This window comes from Zonotrichia albicollis, chromosome 3 (genome assembly GCF_047830755.1).
Source record: "Zonotrichia albicollis isolate bZonAlb1 chromosome 3, bZonAlb1.hap1, whole genome shotgun sequence".
In the NCBI taxonomy this organism is placed as follows: Eukaryota; Metazoa; Chordata; class Aves; order Passeriformes; family Passerellidae; genus Zonotrichia; species Zonotrichia albicollis.
The window spans coordinates 23,857,018-23,881,032 of NC_133821.1; the positions used below are offsets into that span (position 1 = coordinate 23,857,018).

Genomic DNA, 24,015 nt, shown 5'->3' on the forward strand with positions numbered 1-24,015 from the left:
GAAGCCCTGGATAGAGATTCAATAACCCAGGACCATCACAGCTTGTCCTGCTCCAGGAATTTCTTTTTCTCTGGCCATGTGTTTCTTATGGTTACCAGAAATAAAAAGCGAGCAGCGTTTCCTGTACAACTGCGGTCCGGGCTGGAACAGTGGGGAGAGCACGGTGGGGCTCACACCACGGCTGAGACGCCTGGGCATGGTTCGTGTGCCCGAACCACCTCCGCTGCTCCTCCTCGGGACAGTGCGGCACCCGCACAGCTGGGCAGGGACCGCGACTGACTCCGGCCAGACTGTTTTAATGATCCCAACCACTGCTTTACTTTTAGGCATAGAAATGTCCAGAAACGCTCCAGTGGTCTGCCAGCTGGAGGTGGGCTCCTGGGGGTCTGCTCTGTGAGCCGAGCCGTTTCCTGCCTGCAGGGACCCCTCTGTCCCTCCCTCCCTCCCAGAGCTGTGGGGCTGAGGGAGGCGCTGCGAGGCTGAGGAAGGGGCTGTGGGGCTGAGGGAGGCTCTGAGGGAGGCTCTGCGGGGCTCAATGAGGCGCTGCCCGGCTGAGGAAGGCGCTGCGGGGCTGAGGAAGGGGCTGCGGGGCTGAGGGAGGCGCTGTGGGCTTAGGAAGGCGCTGCGGGGCTGAGGGAGGTGCTGCGGGCCCAGGGAGGGGCTGGGGGCTGAATGAGCCGCTGTGGGCTGAATGAGGCTCTGCGGACTGAGGGAGGGGCTGCGGGGCTGAGGGAGGGGCTGCGGGGCTGAGGGAGGGGCTGTGGCTGAGGAAGGGGCTGCCTGGCTGAGAGAGGCGCTGGGAGCCCCCGGGGTACCCCGAGCAGCGCTGTCACTGCAGGAGCCGCACGTCTGGCTCGTCATTCACCATCGCGTTCTGCTCTGATAATGGCCCGTCCGAGCCAGGAGAGATAATAGCAATAAACAGACATCCCCAATGCCAATTGTCCCTGCTGAAAATTGGTTGTTGCCTCTTGCCGAGGGATAGAAATGTAGCTGAGCCTTGATTGAAAAATTCCGGGAAAGCTGCCTTATCTTATTGCTTTGCCAGATTAAAGAAACCTCATACATAAAAATAGACCAAATGAATGAAGAATTTACAAACATCTATATTTTGTGTTAGGAATTGTGTTAAAATTAGGAAAACAGCTGAAGACACTGATTTATACAACTGTGACTATTTCAGGCAATGAAGGTTTACATATCACAGTTTAACAAGATAAAAGATCTCCCACGAAATACATAGATGACAGACAACTCATCTGAATTTGACATAACACAGCATCAAGTACACATGTAATGTGATGAACAGTGCCAGGTCATTCCCCAGTTAGGTAACATACAACCTCTTGAATAAGGCAATTCAAATATAACTCTTAATTCAAATCACAACATACCCAGGCAGCATGCAGGGAAAAGTCATTTATTTTGTATATTGAAATGACACAACTTGCAACATGTTTCCATTTTATGTAGTTAGAGCAACAGGATATAAACCATTCAAATTATATATATATATATTTATATATATCTCAAGTCAACAGTTGTCTTTACTGGAATAAACATTATCTGTTTTTGGTAAAAATAAAACTATTTGAATTCACTAATTAACAAAATGCACAGTGATCAGAAACCCAATTCTTCTCACCATAGTCTTCCCTGGCTCGCTCTGTTTCCCTGCGGCGCAGCAGCTGCAGAGCCCGGGGGAGCAAAGGCTCCCTGGCAGTGCTCCCCACGCTGCAGAGTGTGTCACCCACGGACAGCAGTCCTCCCTCCGCACCCACCACACCCTATGGCTTGGAAACTGCTTTTCCCACCTCCCTTCCCGATAAAACACGTGCCTGACCTTGGGGGAGTCAAAAGTTGAATCGCTTGTGGAAACACATTCACTGGAACAGGGCTTTTATTTCTTTCTTTGCCCATTAATTCTTCCAGACCTTTATGACCAAGACACTTAAGAAATTGTGAATCTGCTCAGAAGGGAGAAAAATCTGAGCCAAGAATCTCTTTGAAGTGGTGGAGCCTAACAGACATGGCTGAGGATTTATTTCCACTGCAGCAGACCTGGGGGATCACAGAAGATAATGAAGGCTTTCCCTAGTATTGAAAAGTCATTTCAAAAGGGAGAAATGAAAAGGGAAAGATTTCTCTCTGCAATAATAATAAAAAAAATAGTCATTTCTCAAAGGCTAATCTAGGCAGCTTCTCCATGGTAAAAGGCTGTACTTCCCCCTGTTTAAGTGGATACCTGCAGGGATGGATCCTCTTGCCAAAGTGTCCCCCGGCGGCTGGGTGTCCCCTGCCCTGTCCCCACGTGAGGAAGGGACAGGTCTGGATGCCAGCAGGATTCCCTGTGCCAGGGGTTCAGGGCTGCTGGCAGGGGTGTGGAGGGAATGGCTTCGGCTGAAGCCCCACAAAGCTCTGGGGGAGGGTTCCCCATGTGCCACAGGGCCTATTAAGGGATAATGAATAAATTATGCCCATAAATAATGGAGAGGCTAAGATTGGATGCAAGGGGATCCAAATGCCTCAAGCCTGGGGATGGGATTCTCAGGAGATTTCCCTCCTTCGGGTAAGTTACACAGCAGCCACAGCAGCAGCAGCAGCCAAGGTCTTCCTGCTAGACAGCTGTCCCAGGCTTCCAACCCCATCTGTCAGCCAGAGGAACCATGGGAAAAACCGGATTTTCAGAGTGATTGTTACTGGATCCTGTTTGTCACCTTTGCAGAGTTGTCTCGTGCCTCCCTACTACTCTATTTACTGCTCTAGTAAAAAATCATTGGAATATTTCTTTGCCCTTAAAGATACAAAAAAAAAAAATCTTCAAAAGATATGGGGAGAAAGGTCCTTTCACAATGACATTCAGAGCAAAAAGAGAGAAACGACATCTTACAGATCATTAGAGAGCTATCTTTGGCAGAATATTTAAAATAAATTATTTTTACAAATATTTTCTGCAGTCATATATTTATTTGGAATAGTTCACTTTCAGCTATAGGGTTCACTACTCTCTATTGATAGGAAAACACCACAAATATAAAAATATATGAGCTCAGCACAATTTTTAGGCTACCACGATTGTGTCCAATAATTTCAAAAGTTGTAGACCGATACCACGGAAAATATGAAACAGGTTTCCTAGGAGCGTGTGTCGGGCTAGAAGGTCACAGCCCGTGGCTGCTGTAGAACGTGCCGGGGAGGGCGGCTGGCTTGGCTGGGAAGGAGCTGGAGAAGCCGGATGCTCGGAGCCAGTGTCTGCCTTCCCGCGGGGAATCGTCTCCCTGGGACCCCCAAGGCTCACGGATGTCCTGCTGGGTGCTGGCTGCGGGCTGGGTGACACCGAGCTCCGGATGGGTCTGGCTGTGCCCCGGGAAGGAGGGAGGGAAGGTGCAGCTGCTCCTGCTCCCAAATCCCAAAGCCGCCCCTTCCACCTTCGTGCAGGGAAAGCACCGAGGGAGCCGCAGGGCCAGCCCCTGCCCCAGGCTGTGCCAGGGCCCAGCAGGACGGGGACGCTGCTGGGAGCCCCCAGCCCCAGCCGTGGTGCCCCAGAAGGGGCCTTGCCTGGTGCCAGTCTGGCCCTGCAGCACCAAGTCCACCAAACGTTGAGATTTACATATTTTGCTCTGTTTATACAGCATGTACAGAATATACAGCATCGGACAATTATTTCCCAGTAGACTGGAAGTGTCTCCCAAGATGACCTCTTTTATCAACAAATATATATATAAATTGACAGTAATAAAAGAGTCGTACCAACAAATATTATGGCTTTTCAAATAGTGTAGCTGCATTGTGCCATTGAATTTGTGAGGAACTGTGACAGAGACAGAGAGACTGGGGGGCTCCAGCTGCTGAGCCTGGGGGTGACCCTCAGCTTGGGGCACAAGCTGGGGCAGGGCAAGCCCGTGGCACCAAGCACGGCGCAGGAGACAGAGGGAAGGTGGAGTTCAATTTATGACCCATGCTCTGGTTTCTGTCTCCAGGCAAACCAGCTTTTCTGCAAACTCTCAGCTCAGCTTTGGAATAATTTGGCTCTGTCCAGCTGGGGTCTGCCTGCCCTGTCCCTGCTGGGGGACCAGGGGGCTGCTTGGGCTGTCAGAGATCTCTCTGTTTCTCTCTCTCTCTGTCAAGGTTTGCACAAGATGTCTGTCTGCCCTAGGGTGCCTCGTGGTTGTGAGGGGACACACACAGGGTGATGGGTGACAGGATGGCGGTGGCAGGTGGCTTTGGGTGCGTCAGGAAGGGTGGTCACAGCCTCCTCCTGCCTGCCTGCCCATGCTGCCCCGGGGGAGCTGCCCTTGGATTGCTGAGCAGGGACACATTGGAGCCTGTCAGAGACTGGTGGCTTCAGAGGAGAGCAGGAAAGGGAGAGCCATTCTTTCTGGAGCACATCCAAAATTCCAGAGGGCAACTTGCCCTGGCAGTGCTGTCCCCAGCCACCACCCTGGCATGGGGTCCCCCTGAGGAGACTCCCCACACACACGCCTGATGCCTGTCTCCCCCATGGGCTGCATCCAGCCACCAGCTCCCCCCAGCACTTCTCAGGCCCACTTTGAGCTCCTGCCCTCCTGCATCCTGCTGTTCCAGGGGATCCTTGCTGTGGGGAGTGTCCGGCAGCCCTGGGACAGGCTGTGCAGGCAGCTCCCTGCCCCAGTGTCCCTCTGCTCCCGAGAGGGACAGTGGGAGGAGCTGCTGACATGGATTACATCTCTGCCAAGGAAGATGTGCTCCCTTCTGAGATGGTTTCTCTAGAAGGAGGAGCAGCTATTCAAGTGTGCAGAAATGACTTTTGAGAACTGGAGTGGTCATTCAAGCATCAAGATAATTGGGCCACTTCATTACAGCAGAAAATAAGTGATGGATATAAATTACCCCTGCTGTAGGGGTTTTTAACTAATTCCCATCTCATTTATTTCTCCTTTGGAATATTATGGCCACTCCTTGCAGGCCTCTCTGGCTGATGCTCCCAGAAGGAAGCCCAGGTGTCTCCTTTGGCTGTGCCTGCAGGATGCTGAGCTGGGAGCAGCCCCTCCCTCAGGGCAGCGATGTGGGGAGCGAGTGCCATGGGGAACCTGCTGCCTTTGAGATGGGAGAGGTTTCCCAAGGACTGCCTGGCAGTCTGGCTGCTTTTTGCTGGGAATATCCTGTGGGTTTGTATTTGGGGTGGGAGGTAGGACGTGGTCTGTCTACTCCTTGTCCTCTTCTTGCTCGACCAGCGGTGACGTTCTCACGAGGTGAGCACCGGGTGTGCCAGAGACCTCTCTGGGCAGCCTGGAGACAGCAGGAGGGATAAAGGTGCCCCCATCACTGCTGAGTGGTCTTCAGGAAGTTCAGGATTTGGATTTTACAGCCTCATGCCAGGTCTTCTTGGCACAGAGACCCAGGATGCAAAGGGCTGCAATTCACAGAACCCAGCGTTTTGTGGGTTTTGCCAGCATGGCTGTGTCTTCCTGCAGGAGCTAGGAGTCCTAGGAGAATTCACCACCTTCTGCCCTTCATCCACAAACAAAACTGCTGGATTGCTGAGCAATGTCCTCAACAGGTAGTCTTGAGAGCTGGACTGTGTGCAGAGCTGTGCCTCCTAACGCTTAATGCATTATGGAAAAAAGAAGTAGGACAAGTACTGTCAGGGAAAAAATAAATAACATTTTCCTCCTTGCTAACACAGTGCCTGCAATGTAAGAGATATTATTGCCATCTTTTGCTCTCTTGAGCTGCAGAAAGTAGTGTGTGTTTCCTGATTAAAGAGCAAGACAAGCAGGGCTCCTGCAAGGCTCCCTGCATGGGCACATTTTCCTCAAGAGCTCGCAAGATGAAGGAGGCAACATGGGGCCAGCAAATGAAGACACAAACAGTCATGAGTTTGTTCTCATTTGAGCAGGGGGAGTTCAGCCAAGGGCCAGCTCATCACAGCTCCTACTGCAAGGCAGGGCAGGGCACAGGGCTGGAGCTGAAGCCAAGGGAGGCATCTCAGCATCACATGAAACAAGGAGAAATCCACTTGTGCACCTCCCCACATCCTTGGGAGTCACAAAGCTGCTGGTTTGTGAAACCTTTCATTAATGTTCCCAAACAAGCTCTGGGACACTTTTGCAACACCAGGATCCAGCCTTGCCCGTGCCAGCACAGCAATTTCACAGGGACTTAGAAATTCTGCATGTTTCTAAGTATCTCTGCAAAGCGGTTCATCTGCCAGAATCTCACACTTCTGTGAGTGAGGACCCTGCCAGGGGCAGTGGGGCACACACTCCTGGGGATGGCAGTGCCATGGACAGGCAATTTCCATCAGGAAAGCAGAGCAAGGCTGTGCTCCTTGCAGGTCTCATCCTCCCATCTCTCAAGAGACTGCTCTGAGCTGGAAGAAATGGAGGAGAAATAAATCCCACCCCCACAAAGAGGTTGGGAGGTGCAGGGACAGAGTCCTGTGGCAGTTTCCCACATGCTGCAAGGGTTTAGGAGCTCCAAGTGTGGATAAGCATCCCAAGCCATTGCAACTTGTTCTACTTCAAGTGCCCATTTCAAGCAAAGGCAGGAAAGCCTTGAACCCCCAGATAAAGCAAATTAGTTTGTTTTGGAAGCATAGAGGATGTTGGGATTGGGGGTGGAGTTGGAGCATCTGTGGGACTTGATAATGGTGGAAATCCAGCAAAAAAACTTCCACAGACTAATGAGTGAAGGACAGTGGCACAATAAAAACTGTGCCTGGGGGCAGTGGCTGTGATGTGCCTTGGTGATGAGCAGGAGGGTTTGTGGGGTTTGTGTGGAAGTTTGTAGGCTCCTTGGTTTTAGGGGCTCAGGTCCATGATGTGGGGTGGTTCATCTTTGCCTTGAGACACAAACAGCAAGGCTGAGCTAACAAGGGCTGCTGTTCAGTGCTGTGAGGAAGGAAATCTGTCGCACACAGGAAACCCCCAGCTGCGGGGCAGGACAGAGGGACAGAGGATGCTCCTCTGCTGGGAGCTTGGGAGAAAGTGGAATGTGAAGAGGCTTCACAGGGGAGGCAAGCACAGAGCAGGCTGCAGGCTGGATTGCCACTGAGTGTAGATTTTGGGACCTTGAGATGGCTCGAGGCGGAACGTGGAGGACCCTGCACCAGGTGGGGTCACTAATGGTGGGTCACTAATGGTCCTTCCCATTGCCACCTGACCCTGTGTACTGGAGGGGCAGGAAGCTTTCCAGGCCAAGGGCTGTTTTGACTCAAAGAGACAAAAATCCTGTCTGGGGTTGGTACCACGGGCAGCCAGAGAAGCTGGAGGCTGTGCTGTGTCTGTGCAGAAATCCAGGTGCATGCCATGCCCCTGGCAGCCAGGACAGGCTGTGGCAGTGCTTGAACAAGGTTTCCAGGTCTGGGTGGGAGCCCTTGGCACTTGTCCCTTCCCTGTGCCCTCCGGTGCTGGGCATCCCACTGGCACACCCAGCTCCAGCAGTGATCCAGAGTAGGAACAGTGGGTGCCCCAGTGCCCTCTTCCACACTTGTGGTGAGGGCAGCCCCAAGCTGGCATTCCCTTTGGGAAAGGGGAAGGAGCCAAGGGAAGGTGCAGATCCTGCAGGAGAGGGTGCTGAACCACCCTGGGGATGCTGAGTCCCAGGGGCAGCACTGGCTGCTCTTGAGATGCTCCAGAGAGAGAGCAAGGCCCTGTGGAGACTCCTTGGATGCTCTCAGGGGCATCCCACAGGCAGAAAACCCTGCTGATGGCAGCAAGCTCTGCCTGTCTTTGCTGATAACAGCTCCTACATGGCCAGGCAGGCCCCTTTCCCTTTCAGTGTCCCTTCCCTCCGTGTGAGGGGTGCTGCTGCCTGGCAAGAGGTTCTTGGCACCTCCAGTTCCAGCAGCAGAAAGGCTCAAGTCCTTAAAAGGTGAGGAATCTCTCTGTATTTATTGTCCCTCGGCGCTTTTTGCAAGAATATGGACGCCTCTGGATGCTTTTCTGTGCAAGCCAGTGTTTTACAAGATAAACAGGCTTTTCCAGAGCTGTGCTGAGCACGGGTACAGGCATCAATAGTTGGTCACTGTGTGCCCAGAGAGGCCAGAGAGGTTCCTGGTGCTCTGCAAACACGTTTCTCCAGGAGGGCTTGGGTGCCAAAGCTGACAGAAAATAATGCAAGGCTTTGTCCTGGAATTACACTGTCCAACATTAAATTTTCCTCACTTTCTGGCTCTGCTCAGCTCTGTCCCTCCAGGAATGCAGTTGAACTTCCTCCTGAGTTATGTATATGGCCACCAACACCGCCGATTCTTACGCGAGAATTTAAAAATAGCTGTAACAATAACAGAGGGGCTCTGCCTCCCCAGTGCCTGCCCACAGCAGAAACAGAGCAGAGAGTTCACAGCCAGGCTCGTGACCAGGCGCGCTCCAGGCCTCCCTTCTCCCCTCTGTCCCTCCAGGGAGCAGGGTGAGGATGCACAAGGACTCTTGTGATGGTTGCCAGGCACCAGGGGCTGCCTGGCACGGGTGACACAGGGACAGGAGCCTCCTTTGGCTGGAGATGAGGGGTCCACACCTTGGGATGGAGCAGTCCCTGTGCTGCCCTGGCACAGTGGCAGTCAAGGTGGGCTCAGCCATGAGGCACTGCAGATCTGTGGCTCTTTCCTTTTTTCTTGTGCCTTCTCCCAGTGTTCAGGTTGTGGATGGGATTTGCCTCCACGCCATGGCAATGTGGTTTGTCCAGGATGGCTGGGGCTGTCACTGGTGTGCTCCTTCTGCTCGTCCCCACGTGCTTGGCAGTGTGGGTGTCTCCTGTCCCTGAATATCCTTTGGACATGTGCTGCATCCTTTTCCAAGGAAAGGTTTGCCTTTGGCTGGTGGGGTGATGAGAGGGGATGAGAGCAAATGGGGCAGGGAAATGGATGGAGGCCGAAGGTTTGAGCTGCTGCTTCTGGCAACATCCATAAACCCTTTACCAGGGCCTGTACCAGAGGTGCTCGATGCTCTCCCTGTGCAGGCAAGGGTGGGAGGCTGGATGAGGAAGAGATGGGAGAGTTCTGGCATTGGACAGGGGATCCAGGGAGCTGAGCTGTGACAAGGCGTGACTGTGCTGGGGATGTGCTTCCTCCTGCTGCCTCCCAGCGCTGCCAGCCAGTGTCCTCTCAGGGAGGGCAGCTCTCTTCTGCCTTTGGAGAGTGTGGTTTGAAGAGGAGACTGTGCAGAAGAGCAGGCCTGGCACCCTTGGGAGCACTGCTTCCCCTGGCTGCTCCCTGTGACCCCTCCACGAGCCACTGGGCACACTCAGGTCACACTGGGCACATTCAGGTCACACTGGGCACACTCAGGTCACACTGGGCACAGCCTTGGTAAAAATGCCCAAAGCACACAGCTGGCAGAGAGCAACTGCATGACCAGGGCTGGTGTTCAGCCATGTCCTCAGCAAGCACTGCTCCATCATTCCCTTTGGAAAGCTCCGTGAGCACAAGAGTTATTTACTGTCTGCTAACCTAAGTAGCCACACAAGTCCCATTTGACTTGTTAATTATTTCAGCAAAGGCAATTAATTCTGAAGGAGCAAATGATGAGGGGAAAACACCCACATCACCTTTCAGCAGATGCAATTACTGGGTCAGAGGAGCTGCTTTGCTTGCTTTCACAATGCACTGCCCGGGAGAAGCTCATGGACACTGCTGGCCGTGCTCTCTGCCGGGAATGTTGAAGGCGGTGCTTGCCTGGGGCCCATCTCCAGGGCTGGTGTTTGAGTTCAGCTGTCAGAGCAGGACCTCCCAGGCACGGCAGGGAGGGTTTATCTGGGGACAGCTCAACAGATGCTGGATGAAACACAGGGAGGAGCAACATCCCTGGCCATGGGGAGACTTTTCTGCTCCTCAGTGCTGGCTGAGCTGTGTGGAGGCACAGATGGGTCTGAAAAGGCCCATGGCACCTGGGCTGGGGCTTGGGCAGGCACCTCCTGAGAGCAGCCCAGCCTTGTGGGGTGCCCCAGATCTGCTTTGGCACCCATGGACCCGGCCCTGGCAATGCACCTCTTGCATTCTCCCCCATGGTTAGCTCGTGGTTTAATCCTCACAGGTCACTGTGAGGCTGTAGTGAGAGCAGGAGCAGTTTTATAGAGGACACAAGCAGAAAGAGCTGCTTGGTACCTTGGGGGCACCCCATGGCTCTCCCCCAGCCTAGGGCAGGGCTTAACCCAGCACGGGGGCAGCTGCTGGCCCCAGCAGGGTGGGCTGCCCTGCAGCTTTGTCCTGGGTGGTTTCCTGCCTCCCCCTGAGAGTGGAGCAGGCTGTGAGCCGTGGCTGTAGCGCAGCACACACCGAGCCTGAGGCACCATGGAGATGGAGAGGGAGGAAGGGCATGGGATGGGGCAGGGGCAGCCGTGCCAAGGCACCACTGCCCCTGCCAGAGGCAGAAACACAGGGAAGGCAAACCAATGAGTCAAGGAGAGATGGCTACGATGGAAACAGCTGGAGGGGAGAGAAGGGTTTTCCATAGAGAATATGCAGGAGCAGTACTGGATCCATCAGGAATCATTACAAACTTTATTTCTCTGTGCATTGTGTACCATTGATAAGGATCATCACAATTAGTGGACTCACTGCCTATAGTGGTGGGCAATACACACAAAGAAAAAAATGAAGCCAAACAGATGAAAATGAAATCATTGTACATAAAGGTAATCATAAACCTGAACAACCTGCACCTGTGTTTGATTTTTCCCCAAAACAATACGAAACAAAAAAGAAAAACCCCAAAACAAATCAAAAGTGAAAAAAGGCTTGAGAAGAAAAAAAAAAAACATAAACCACAACTTCATATTCCTAGAGAAAATCTTACAGCAGGTTAATTAAAATTTCCACAGATAGTTCAAGATGAGTACAAATACCCCCAGCCAGCTGGTTATGGTACAAGCATCAGACATGGTTTTCAGCTGAGTGGGAAGAGCTCACCATGGACATGCAGGCTGGGAGTTTGCCTGGCTGGAATGTCAGGAAGCCTGGCAAAGGGCAGCGGGTCAGGAGACATCTCTCACCACCAGTGCCCAGTGTCGGTGCCCCGGGGAGCTCTACACCCACATTTCCCTGGCTCAGCTCTCTATCCCAGCCTGCACTCCTGGCACCAGGGGGTGATGCTGAGTCACACCTCCCTGTCTCATCCTGTCCAGTGACTTGGGATTTGGAGAGTGCAAAACACGACCTTTTCCTGGGGGATGTGTCCTGGTCACACTCAGTGGAGTGGGAGATCTCGCACGGCCCTTCAGCCCTGCCTCCAAATGGCTGTGGGGAAGGACCAGCTTTGGGGACTGGTCCTGATGGCTTAACACTCAGAAACAGGGGCTGTCACTACACCTCTGGGGGTACAGGCAATAGCGGGGGGCCAAGGGCTTTGAGGCAGCCACCGACTCGAAAGGCAGAAGCATGTGGGGTGCTGGGAGTTAGCCAAGCTTGCTCCCCTCAGACTGCTCACCCCACTCCCTGGGACCCTGTGTAACACCTCCTGTGGGCAGAGGAGGCCTCACACTGGCTTCAGCACGTCAGCTGGACAGAGCCTGAAGGCTCTGGGGTGTGGGTTTTCCTCCCCTGAAAACCTACAACTGCATGGCTGTTATTGCTTCTCATGGAGCCATGCCACGAGCAGTGAGTGGGGACAGCTTTCCATCCTTTCCACCCCCGCTAAGAGGAAACAAACAAACAAACGAGCAAAACCCTATGGCAAAACCGAACTAACTAAAAATAAATAAAACCCAGTGAAAAGAAAACGCTTGTAATCTGCAATGCTCAACCCACATGGTTGGAAGGACTATCGCTATAGGATGCTATATACAGATAGATTTCATTTCATTCATGCAAATGTTACAAGTACCACGACAGCATGCCCGAGGAGGCGGAGGAGTGGGAGGAAGGCTCCCGCCGCTCCGCGCGGCCTCGGCTTGGGACACGGGACACGAGGCTGCGGCTGTGCACCCCCAAAGCACGGACGGGGAAAGGTGAGGGGCATGTGGGTGGGAAATGCTAGTTGTACACACGCCAGAACGAAACAAAAAAACCAGCCCCAAAGCAATGACGAAAACGGTTTGTGTTCTATCCTTAGAAAGCTCCCAGTTTCCCCTTGTCTTCAGTTCGGTCTCTCGCTCCTCTCCAGCAGGGCCAGAGGGCCTGTTCCCGGGTGGTGAAGGCAGCTGGATGCGGTGGGAGATCAGAACCCTTGCTCTCCTCTCCTTCCCTTGCCCACTGCTCTGTTTCTCACCAGCTACTCTGGCCTTGCTCACACCGACACGCCCCGGTTGCCTTCTCATCCGTCTTCCGGGACCAGCGGGTGGGAGTCAGCCATGGAAGGGGCTCGGTGGCCATCGGCCGCTCCTGTTGGTCGAGCTGCAGACAGGGCCCTGCCCCTGGCTCCTGGCTGGGGCCGCTGCCTGGGGAGGGGTCCTGCTGGCTTTGGGGTCCTGCCTAGTTCAAAGGATGCTCCAAAGCCGCTTTCCATCAGCAGGTGTGTGAACATGGCAAATCTCTTTTATTCTTTCTCTGTTCATTATACACAGCTTTATATCTATATCTATACCTATATATCACTCCATATAGATATATATAGATATACACATATTTACTATCTCTGATTGTCCCTTTAGAAGCCCTTTATGTGGCAGTAGGCTTCCAGAGATGAGAAGAATATGTACAAGAGCCAGAGGAGGATAAAGAGTGAGGATGTGAGCAGCTTGGAAGTCCGCGGCCCGCCCAGCTCACCTCCGATCTCGGGTCTCCGCCGGTAGAGCAGCACTCCCACACTGATAAAAGCAAAAATGGTGAAGAGGGTGACGGAGAAGGCCAGTGTGCCAGGGGAGACTTGGAAGGCTTGTCCGTGCGCCGCGTGGTAGATGGCCGCGATGGACCAGGCCACCCCGATGCCCAGGAAAACGTTCACGGCGTTGCTGCCGGTGACGTTCCCGATGGACGCGTCCGCGTACTGGTCCTGCGTTGCTGCTACTTTGCTGGCAAATGTGTCTGCAAGGGAAAGGTGGGGAGAAACCCTCAGGAAACACCCAGGAAAAGAGGGCAGCTTGGGGACAAATGTCAATGGCAACACCTGGGGATAGAAAATAATGGGTAAGGGGATAGGGTACAGCCCCTTCTAATGGAAATTCCAGGGAATCAGGGGACCATCTGGTTCTCTTGGACCATCAGGGTCTGGAAATGCACAGGAGGGAATTTCAATGGTCAGAAATAGCCTCTAGAACCTTTTGCCTCGCTGAAGTCCAGTGCCTTGTGCAGGCCCTGACACCTTGGTAAACCAGGCCATCCTCCATCCCTTGGGAAGAAAAACCGTGTGGGTAGGTGCACGCTTGCCCAGATGCTCTGCCAGCTTTAACACCCGTGATAAAACTTGGCTGGCCATTTTAATGGAACACCTTGTGTCAGGCAGACCAGCATGACACTGCTCTGTGCCACAGGGAAGGGCTGATTTTACATCCAAACCCACTCTGGATCTGCAGGGGGAAGGAAGAGCAGGAGGGGTTAGCGTGTGGGTTGGTTCAGGTGAGCACTCTCAGCTAACCATGAGAAGGTGAGTCCTGAACATATCTGCACTCCCAGATCCCCTTGGGTACAGGCAGTGCAGTGTGGCCCAGGAAAAGAAAACAGCGAGGTCATATTTCACGTTTTTATATTCTACAGAATTTCCTTTCTGTTCCTCCCCACCTGGCTCTAAGGTGAGATGGCAAAGTGCAGCCTGGCACAAAGATCCAGCTCCATGGAACAGGAGGGGATGGGATGGACACAGTGGGAGAAAAAAGAAAGAAATCAAAAGTCTGCTTTATTAAAAAAAAAAAAGCTGCCATGGACATGCACCTAAGGGAAGGAAAAGGCCTTGATCACAGTGCAGTGACAGAGTTGGGGGACAGTGCTGATGCCTCGATGGCTCTGCTGCTGCCAATGGGGGAGAAGAAATGAGTGCAGAAACAACCACCTGCACTTCTGCAAGTTTGAGCAGTGCTTTCAATGCAGGGGAGGTCCCTGTCAGTGCTGATTTCTGTGCACCCTCCTCTGGTGCCTGCCCATCTCCTGGAAAGCAGGGCTGAAGGAGCCCAACCAGCACCCAGCTAACACAGCAAGGCCTGGGAGCCAAGTGAAACAAGAGTAGCCCAATGTATTCTAAAAAAGAACTGCTTAAATGCCACATTATGCCAGCCAAAGCAGGAGGAAAGATTTTCACTGTCAAACATGTGAAGAAGCTCTGCAAACCTTCTGCTAAAGCCTCTACTGCCAGAGGTCTAAAAAATGCTCCTTCTTCTGTTCCTTGCCCTAGATCTGTTCTCTTTTGGTTCTGCTGCTTCTTCTCTTTGCCTTTGCTATCAGTAGGACAATTTCAGGACCTTTGAGCATCTGGGTGCCAATAACTGGAAGTCTGAAGGTGGTGAGGGAAGGTATGACTGATGCAAAGGATGGTTGGGGTGGGTCAGAGCCCCTTGTCCAGAAATCAGGCTCTGCCTGCCCAGCACAGCCCGTGGGAGAAGGTGAGTGAAAGGCACAGGCTGACATGGGAATCCACAGAGCTTCACAAGCTGCATTTCAAGCAGCTCCCCCAGTTCAGCAACCTCACCTTGATCCATCTGAACCTTGTCTCATACAAAGGTGTCCATGCTGGAAAGTGTGCCCTGAGTACAGACTCACACTTAATTCACCCAGGAGCAAGGTGAAAGCAGCAGATGCTTAAAATGCAGGACTGCCAATGCTGGCAGCATTTTAACTGAAGACCAATTCCAACTCTGAAAGTGGACACCAGGGAGGCTGCCCACAGAAACAGATACTTCACATTCTTTGCAGTGGGATGGGCCTTGAAATAATTCCCATGGGACTGAATCCACATCCTGGATGTGGATCCTGGTTCTATCCTTCAGCCCATCTGAGACTGCAAAACAATTTCCATCTATATCTCAAACCTGTGCTTTGGGATCCTGCAGAGCACAGCCCCAGCCCCAGCCCGGGTGGGGATGGAGCTTCACAACAAAGCCCGTGGCTGTGCTTACCTGGCACCGATGTCCCCAGGGCGACAAACACGACGGCAGTGACCGAGTCCTTCAGACCAATGGTGCAGCCAAAGTGGGATGCCAGGTCGCCAATGAAGGCTGTCAGGAGGCCAATCATGAGGATGGAGACAACGAAGCAAGCCCAGCCATTCCAGTAGTCTGTCGGGGGCACGAAGGCAAAAAGGACCTTCCAGAAGACGGTCAGAAAGTGCATCACGTAGTCAAAGCAGGAGGGCAGCTTCTCCTCCCCACATTCATCATCATCATCATCTTCCCCTGGAGAAAACAGCAGGGCCTGATCAGATCTGCTCATCCTGGGAAATGTTGGGCAAAGCTCCTGTGCAACTGCAGTCCCCAAAATGCTGTCTCTCATGATTTGGGCCCTGGAAGGCCTTGACTTCCAAATATCTCATTTTCTGAGCAGTCATCAGAGTGGCTTGAAGGCCTTTCCTTGCCCCTTTCCTCAGCACAGAGACACACCCCAGAGGCAATGGTTTAAAAAAGCAACCTGCACTTCAGAAAATGCAGAGCCTTGTGCCAGCACCTCTACCTGAGTTTAACCATCAGATGCTTTCTGGGATTCAGCTCCTGGTCAAGAGCTCTTACCCCAAAAGAAGTGGGAAAAACCCAAGCTCGTGCTGGCTGGAGCTGACTGGGCAGGCAAACCCAATGAGCAACTCCTGCCTTGTGGAGACCCCACAGGGAAGCCCCTTCTGGGCTGCTCTGAGCTGCTTTCCATGAGTGCCTGCAATTGCTTCCAGCTCTCTGGAAAGGCAGCTGGCTTTGATGGTGCTGAGCTGCTCTGGTGCTTCACCTTACCTTTGCTGCAAACCAGGATCAAGTGATGGATTTTTGCCTGCCCTAAAGCCTCCCTGCTGAATCGCTGCTGGCTGTCCTTCCCTGCTGCATTTCCCTGCCCCTTCACATGCTTCCCTATAAGCTCTGGTTGCCCATTCCTTGATGTCTGGTCTCTCCTGGGTCAGTGGGAACTCCATTTCCTGCTCCAGGCATTGGCACCTCACCTGTCTCTGCAAAAGCCCTTGGCATCCTGCCTGCAGGGAGTCCCCACGGGGTGGGGGTGACCCCACCAGGGAGTCCCCTGGGGCTGGTGCCCCCTTGCCTGGCTGCTGCAGCTCTGAGGAGCTGTCTGGAGAGCCTGCTGGCCAGCCTGTGCCACGGGCAAGCTGCATGGCAAATGTGGGGCTTCCCCAGCCTGGCACAGTGCACAACATCACTGCTGGGGCATGGTCAAAAACTCCTCCTGCTCACACTGGAACCACTCCCAGACTTGAAGGGGAGGTGACAATTTTCCAACTAAGCCAGTGGGAGCTTTCCTGCTGCCTTTAAGAAACAAGTATGAGTTTCTAAGTCACAAATGTTCGGGATTCCAAGGCTAAGTCGTGCTAAAGACATCCCTTGCATTTTGTCTGGTGATTTTCCACGTTTTTGATGCTTTTTGTTTTTCCGCCAAGGATGTGGACCACCAGGTCTCCCTGTATGGCTGTTGAAGGAATCTCCTTAGCAAGGGAAGATGCAAGCTTTGGAGCTTCAAACTCACTATGGCAGAAACAGCAGCTAATCAGTGTTACTGTTTTGGCAGATATAAATACCCATTCCTGTGCACTGTTGTGAAGATAAGGAGCAGTTTTCCAGCCTGGAAAGCCGATGTTGGCCTGTGTTTTCCCTCAATGTGCAAAGGCTGCTAATGGCAGGATACACCATGCTGTGCTCGAGCTGTAATTCTGCAGCAGGTACTTCAATCCTCTGCCAAGCTCAGGGAGGCATCAGGACTGCTATGGACCTGAATCTTTATGGAGATGATAAAACAGACTGAAAAATGAACATGAATGGCACTGTCATAACACTCATCCAGATCTGCCTATCATTTTGTTACACAGCCACGATGTCTCTGTTTTGAAGAGCTGGCCAGATCTTGTGGAGGTGACTTGAAACACAGGATGGTGACCAGGGGTGCAGTCACAAACAGGCCTGCAAGCCCCAGAATGTTTTTGCTGCAGCAGAAGCTTTATAGCTTTTGGGAGCAGACTAAAGGAGCTGAGTGACAGGCTCTGGACAGCCCAGAATGGCACAGCACAGTGTGGCACAGCCCTGTCTGCACCTGCACTGCCCTTCCACAGACCTCACCTTCCGCTGCTCCATTCCCCTGCAAACACTGCCCTGAGCTGATCATTGGGTGGGAAATGGGGGTTTAATGTTTCTTTTCTCAGCTGGGATGTTACATTTTGAAGTGGTGATGGGGCACTTTCACCTGGTATCCAGAGTGAGCTGTGGGGAAAAAACTCAAGCCCAACCTCCTATGTTTAAGGCATTTTAACTTATCTGGCACAAAGCCTGAAGAGCTAAAGCCTGGGTACTTCCAGAGCTCAGAGACAAACTACTACTCAGATCCACAACTGCAAGGGACAGCTCATGTCCACCAAAATACATCCGATTTATTAAATGCTTGTTAATCATCTGTTAGCTCTGATCATGGCTGTATATTCCAGATATGAGGGCAACACAACTGCAGTCTTTACGGGTGTCACAGAAATGGGATCCAACCATCAGTGACTATCTTTGCTTTAACATGGGATGCAATTATGTAATTGGTTCTGGCATAGATTAGTTTAGCCATATTAGCTACAAAACCTGCAGCAAGGATTGTCTTGCATGATAAATTCATGCTGAATACAAAATAATGGGAGGCTCTTGCCTGGAGGCTCTGAGAAGAACTGTGCTACAAGAGAGGGATCACAATCTGAGGAGAAAGCTGCTGCACAGTGTCCTGCCCTTGTTTTCCAGAGGCAGAGGGCAAATGGTACTGCCATCATTTTTAATTACCTGGTGCTGGGCAGAGGTTACCTTGCATAGCAGAGTTAGAGGTAGGAAGCTGAGCGCTCCCCCATGCACTTCAGTGCACAATTAGCCAGATGAGAGGTAATTGCCTTCCCCAGGGATTTAATTTAAGCTGTCTGATTTTGCTCTAATGTGTGCACACACAGCCCAGGCTGGGCTCTGGGGTTGTAACATCCAGCCAGTAAGTAATAGTATTTCCAGCTGTTAAAACAACATCTGGAGGAGACCTTCTTTCTTTCTTCTTCTACATATATGGGAATGATAATATATCCCCTACTGGTAAACATGGCAGTGGCATCTGTGAGAACTGCACAATAAGGCATTTGAGGGAAAGACAATTCTCCAAGGGAGGGAAGGTAAGATCACAGAGAATCTGGTTCAACCAGAGATATGATGTGCTGCTGCAGCTATTGGGCTGCTGAGCCATAATCCTCCAGCCACAGCTGGCTGGGGCAGTAGGAGTTCCAGAAAGCAGGGTGTGTCAAGGGAAAATTTTGGCTCAGACAGAGTGACTGCCTTCAGGGTTTGCACCCTCACTACTGTGCTGTCCTCAACACAGAGGTACAGGGAGAACCCGGGAAGGGGAGCACTGTTGCTTCACACCAGCCTTATTTATGCCACTCTGAATTTCCACACTGTGTTCTCCTCCCAGATCTCTCCCACTGAACTGACTTTTCCCCCTCTGCCGTCTGCTACCAGCCAAGGTGTTGCTCTGCCTGGTGCTACAGACACGCTTCACGCAGAAGGTTTCCTACACATGAGACAAGGTGCCCTCACAAAAGGCTTTAATCAGCTGCCTTATTTATGCAGAAGCTGTAAATAACTCTGCCACCTGCTTTGCCTCCTGCTGCTCCACTACAGCCTGTGTTAGTGATGCAGCTGAGGCGAGGCGAGGGTGATCGTAATTCACCTGGAGCTGCGGCCCAAACTCACCCGCGCTGACAGTAATGGCCTCAATAAACTGCTCCCTCCAGCTGTTTGTGCCAACCACCAGGGCCAGGTTCGTCTTCTTAATGAGCTTGTCCACCGTGTTCTGTGGAGGGAGATGCAGAGCACAGAATTAGGGGCTGGAGATATGGGGCTAAAGCCCACCAGTGCCACTGTTTATGGGAATGTGTTTATGGAACAAGCTCAGCAGATTTTAAGCTCAAGAGACCCAAATGTAAGTACTTGCAATTCCGTTCGTGGCTGCTAGAAAGACCTTAGGAAACCTGCTCATGGATGGGAGTTTAAACCATCTCAGAGCCATAGTAAGGGTGGCCTGTTATATTTTCATACTACAGAAAAATAGAGAAGATAATGAAATGGCCAGTTTTCAGCTCTTGGCCTGGCACACGCATCCACGGCAGCTGAGCCGCACAACCATTACTTGCACTTGAGGTTATCAGCCCTTTGCACTGGGAGTGCCAGGCTTGGGGCTCACTCAAGGCTGCCTGTAAGTAGGAGCAGTGTGTAGAACTCACTGTGAGAACAGGGTGATATTTTAAAGCAACCTGCAGCATTTGGGACCCCAGCTCCTGTTTCCTGTGTGATTCCATGCACTGCCTTGCTTTGCTCCATTACCATCACCATGTGCCTCCCAGTGCTGCACAGACCCAAAAGGAGGAGGGGGAAGAAGAACAGGGATGCAGGATGTGAACAGTACCTTGAACTCATAGGATTCCTCAATGATGATCTCGAGTTTGGTGTGCTCCCCCAGGACTGGGCGCCCCATCTCTGCGATCCGACGCTCTTCCTCCTCCTTGCTGGTCAGGGGCTGCTTTTCCTCATTCTCCTCTGCAAAGCAAAGAGCCCGTGGGTGAAGCAGGCCCAGCTGGGCACTCTGGATCTGGCCTCCTGTCAGAGGGGGAGGTCAGGAGGCCTCTGAGTGGGAGCGTGAGCGACAGAACAGCGGAGCAGCAGTTCATGGAGCAACAGACAGGATAGTTGTATGGAATGCTATCAAGAGGTCTGCAACTCATCCAACCTCAGAGGAGTCCTGCTCATCCTGGGGCTGGGGAATATCTTATTGCTTGGTAATTGCTCGGTTATTAATTGCTGCCTCTGCCACTGGGCTGCTGGGAAGGGGAAAGATCAGCACTAAGGCTGCTCCATTCCCCAGCACTCCAGGTCAGCACTGAAGTACAGTCAGGGCAATTCCACCAGCCTGTTACAGCAGGAGAGCTCTGTCAGCAGCTCCTGGGCTGAGACACAGATGAAATCTTGGCTCTGCCTCCTTCTGAGCAGGCCTTTGCCTTGGAGAGGGGGCTGGCAGCCAACGCCTGCTGTGATGGCGGGGCTGGAGGGAAGAGCACAGATGTAAGGAGCCATCCACAGGCCAGTGCCTGGCTCCAAACCCTAAAAGAGGAGGCAGCAGAGGGACTACAAGATCAGTGAAGCAGGTCTGCACCTCCGCTGTCATCTGTGTGACCTCTGGGGCATGGGGACTGCAGGCAGCATGCCCTTTGTCACTGTCCCTTATGCAGACCCCATTGAACTCCCTTCCAGTCCACCTGAGGGATGGGCAGGAGAACATCAGGGCTAAAAAGGACTGGAGTTAATGTGTCAGTAGGCAAACACCCCAGTCAGTCCATGTGAGACTGACATGGTGCCACACCATAGGTACCTTGGATGGAGACCACGGTGCAAGGAAGAGGATGATCTCTAGCCTGGACCTTCCTGAAGACAGGTTTGCCTATTAAAGTGATCAGCAGGAGATCAGCAGGGGGGACTGCACACACTCTACAAGCTGTCCCCGTGCAGTTAGTAAACTCCACTCTTATGTCACACGGGGTTAGTGCTGCTCCCTTGCTGGATGCCCCTTGTCTGCTCAGGTGGCAAGGAGTTGAGGGAAAGCCCTTCTCCTCCTGCAGGCCAGAGAGACCCACCTTGGAGCCAGAGCCTCCTAAATCTGAACTATGTTTCCAGGGCTCCTGAGGAGCAAGGTGTGGGATGCAGGACCTTCTTGTCCCGTGTTGTTCAGCTGAGGGAGGGAAGCTTGGCTGGCTCATGCCAGAGGAGCCATGGGTTCCTGCCCTTCCCGCAGCGCTTGGGCCTGGGAAGTGAGAAAAGAGCCCTGTGCGCAGGGAGGGGACAGCTGGATCAAATGGAGAAGCCCACCCTGCTCCAAGACATGGAGAGGGGTGGTTTGTGGCTTGGGAGGTGACAGGTGACCCTCCCTGAGGCTGGGTTAGGTGCGTGAGGCAGGCAGAGCACTCTGTGGGAGCACACATGGTTAGGCCGGGCCTGGCAGGCCGCGCCTGCTTACCATAGCGGAGTTTCCCTCCAGGACAGAACAAAAGCAAAGAGGAAACCAAGAGGAAAGAGCAGGGTGAGCATATGGCCATTAAGAGAAAGGAACAGGGGGACAGGGGAAGAGTAGAAATCCATACCTGTGATGGTGAAGCCACCTAGATGAAACAAAAAATGAGAAAAAGGGAGAGGGAGAGAGAGAGAGAGAGAATAAATGAGGATTAGCATTTGCACAGCAACACAGACATGGTGGTCCTTCCCTGCCCCACTGTGGACATGGGGTCTGCTCCCCATCACACACCCCAGGGATAGTGTGGGGAGACCTGGACACAGGCTTTTCAACCCACATCTGCAAGCTGCCACCCTTTGGTCTCTGATATATGCTGTGGATAGGGTGAAATCTGTCCTGGGGCTGCAAGTGCATGGGGAATGAGGATGCCCACTCCCCAGCTGCCCTACCCTGGAGGTGGCCAGCAAGGAAATTCAAAGGTTTCTCAGGCTCTAAGTCTCCCCAAGACAGGAGGCAAAGTTTGTAAAGGATTGGACAACTTTCCTGTCCAGCCACAAGAATTCCCCAGTCACCGGGAAATCCTGTATTGCCACACCAGTTTAGAGGTGATGGGTTCATTTGTGTGGCACAGGTTTGTATCTTGGGGTGCTGGCAGGTTTACTGTGGCTATAACAGCACCACCCCCCCAAAAATGCTCCTTGCACCACCTCTTCATATTGGTGATTTTGGGGCTCTGCTCTAAGGAAAGATGGGGCATTAGGTACCTGAGCTTCCTTAAACAGTGCTGACCACCCTAAAAGAGAATGCTGTGAGCAAAGAAAAACATCAAGCAAAATTGATTGTCTTCCAAAGTTATGCAAACCAGAAAATGGAAAGGAAAAATGAATGCGCTTACCAAGCTCATTCAACAACAGGGCTGTGAAGGAGACAGAGACAAACACAGAAGAAGAAAAGTAAATGAATAATGAAATCAAAAGGGATATCCACAGAAAGACACCAGATCCCAGGGCAGAGATTTCAGATCTGTAAAGCTGCAGGATACCATTAGTGTTAAGAGAAAGACACTAAACAGAAATGTTTCATGGGATTGTGGATTTAAAATAAAAACCACTGCAAACATGGGGTGGGTATGGGATTAGAAGACACACTCCCAAAAATTCATTTTTCCCCTTTGAATTGTATGTGCAAGATCTTCCATTGGTCTCAGAGGCAGTTCTGCCCCGGTGGGGACACAAGATGTCCCATGTGCAGCAGCTACTGGCTTTGACCTCCTCCAGCTGCCTGACGGGGAGCAATGGCTCCGGTGGCAGCTGCACTTTTGGCACAGACAATGAGAGAAGAAAAGTCTGTGGCAAGGCTTGGCTCAAGGGTCTTATGGCTTAATATTTTAGATAACCAAAATAAAAGAAAAAGCCTCTCCCTTAGTGCCCTGGTGGCTCTTGGGCCCCACCACAGCCCAGGGGTGACATTTCAGAGATGCCCTTGTCTCTCTTGAGCACAGGGCTCCTCCTGCCTCACTGCTTCTTGTACCAAACCAAGTACAAAGAAACAAGTTTAAAACAAAAACAGATTTTTAAATTGCATGGCCAAAGCAGCAAATAGCTGCTTTAAATAGTCCCTTAAAATTTTGTCTTGCCTTCCACTTAGTGAGCCAGTAAGCCTGAGCTTCTCTCAGGTTTCCCCACTTATCTTTGTGACCAGGAAGATAAGAAATTTTTTTCCTTTTCCTTTTATTTTTAGATAAAAATTTCATGTAGGATCTTCAGAGCTGGGGCCACAATTTTTAACCCTTGGATCTGGAAAGCATGTTTGCTCCTGCTGGACTTGCAAGGCTGAGCACACACTGGCCCCTGTAGGCAAGGACAGAGCTGCTGAGTTGAGTCCTCCATGTGTAACTTAATCCTGGCTGTACTGTCCATGCTCCACAGATGCCACCAGCACCATTTAATGACACAGACCCCACCTGCAGTGCCTGAGTCATGCCAGTGTCTGATTTTTTAGCCCAGCTTTTGTTAGGTAGTCACGTAAACCATCAGGGAAACTGATGGAGGGGACAATGCAGCTGACTTAGCACCTGAGCTGAAGAGGAACGTGCTCCCACTCACGGGACTACTGAGGGCCTTGTCTGTTCTGATCAAAGAAATATTATAGCCTAATGCCTGCTGGAGGGAGAGCTGATGCCCCAGAAACTAGAAAGCAGCTCCAAGGCACACAGACCGAATCTTCTGCAGAGGCTTTAATAATGGTCCATCTCTTAAGTAACTCTAAAACTGCTTCTTGCTCAGCCACCAGTAGTGTGCAGAACCAGCTGTTGCCATTAATCCTCATTTAATTTTCTAGTAGAAAAAAAATAGCATGGGAAAATAGGTGAACTCTGTCTTTTTGGGAAGTTTGGCATTTGGTTTAGAAATGTGATGAAAGAGGAAATTGTTTTTATTATTCCTGTGAGAAGCTATTATCCAATGCAGAGCCATGAAACTTCATTTGAGCATAACCTGATTTACCTAAACTGATTGCATCTCATGATATTACCTACTTGGGCTGTGATTTTCGTCTATTTTCGGATCCTAGTGCCAGTATAAAAAGGCTAAAATTACTGCTCTGGCCATGCATTTTATCTCAAGTGAAAGCTGTTTCATCTTCTGATAAAAATGATGCAGCGCTGCCCTTTTTACTTGTCGAGGCTGGATGTTCTCTTGGATTAAATGAAGGCACAGCAGGGCAGCACTCCCAAAATGTCTCTGGGGGCTGGTGACGCTCCTGCTCCGGGGTAGTGTCAGGAGCACTCCTCGCTCCCTGGGCTGGGATGGAGTCCTCTCCAAACAAAAGAGGGAAGAAAACAGAGCAAAAAGGTGCAGCGGCCAAGCTTCAGAGGAGGGAGGGCAAAACGGCCAAAAGTGCGAGGAGAAAGGAGTGTGAGAGTAGGGAGACACAGAGAAAGCGGCAGCGCCTCGAGA

General features: G+C 51.9%; 1 protein-coding gene across 10 annotated transcripts in view; it reads right to left on the reverse strand.

Moving 5' to 3' along the window:
* Positions 1-1,082: 1,082 nt before the first annotated feature.
* Positions 1,083-24,015, reverse strand: part of SLC8A1 (solute carrier family 8 member A1) — a 132,637-nt gene continuing 109,704 nt past the window's right edge. For 3 of the 10 annotated variants that reach the window (XM_074536941.1, XM_074536937.1, XM_074536936.1), the window contains 8 exons: positions 21,954-21,974; positions 21,189-21,206; positions 21,065-21,079; positions 20,423-20,491; positions 19,463-19,593; positions 18,751-18,850; positions 14,962-15,237; positions 1,083-12,940 (listed from right to left, as the gene is read on the reverse strand). In XM_074536941.1, the coding sequence (XP_074393042.1) occupies positions 12,564-12,940; positions 14,962-15,237; positions 18,751-18,850; positions 19,463-19,593; positions 20,423-20,491; positions 21,065-21,079; positions 21,189-21,206; positions 21,954-21,974 (1,007 nt within the window). In that variant the 3' untranslated portion in view covers positions 1,083-12,563. The remainder of the gene's footprint in view (positions 12,941-14,961; positions 15,238-18,750; positions 18,851-19,462; positions 19,594-20,422; positions 20,492-21,064; positions 21,080-21,188; positions 21,207-21,953; positions 21,975-24,015) is intronic. The other 7 variants (XM_014268713.3, XM_014268712.3, XM_005489359.4 and 4 more) reach the window with 5 other exon arrangements.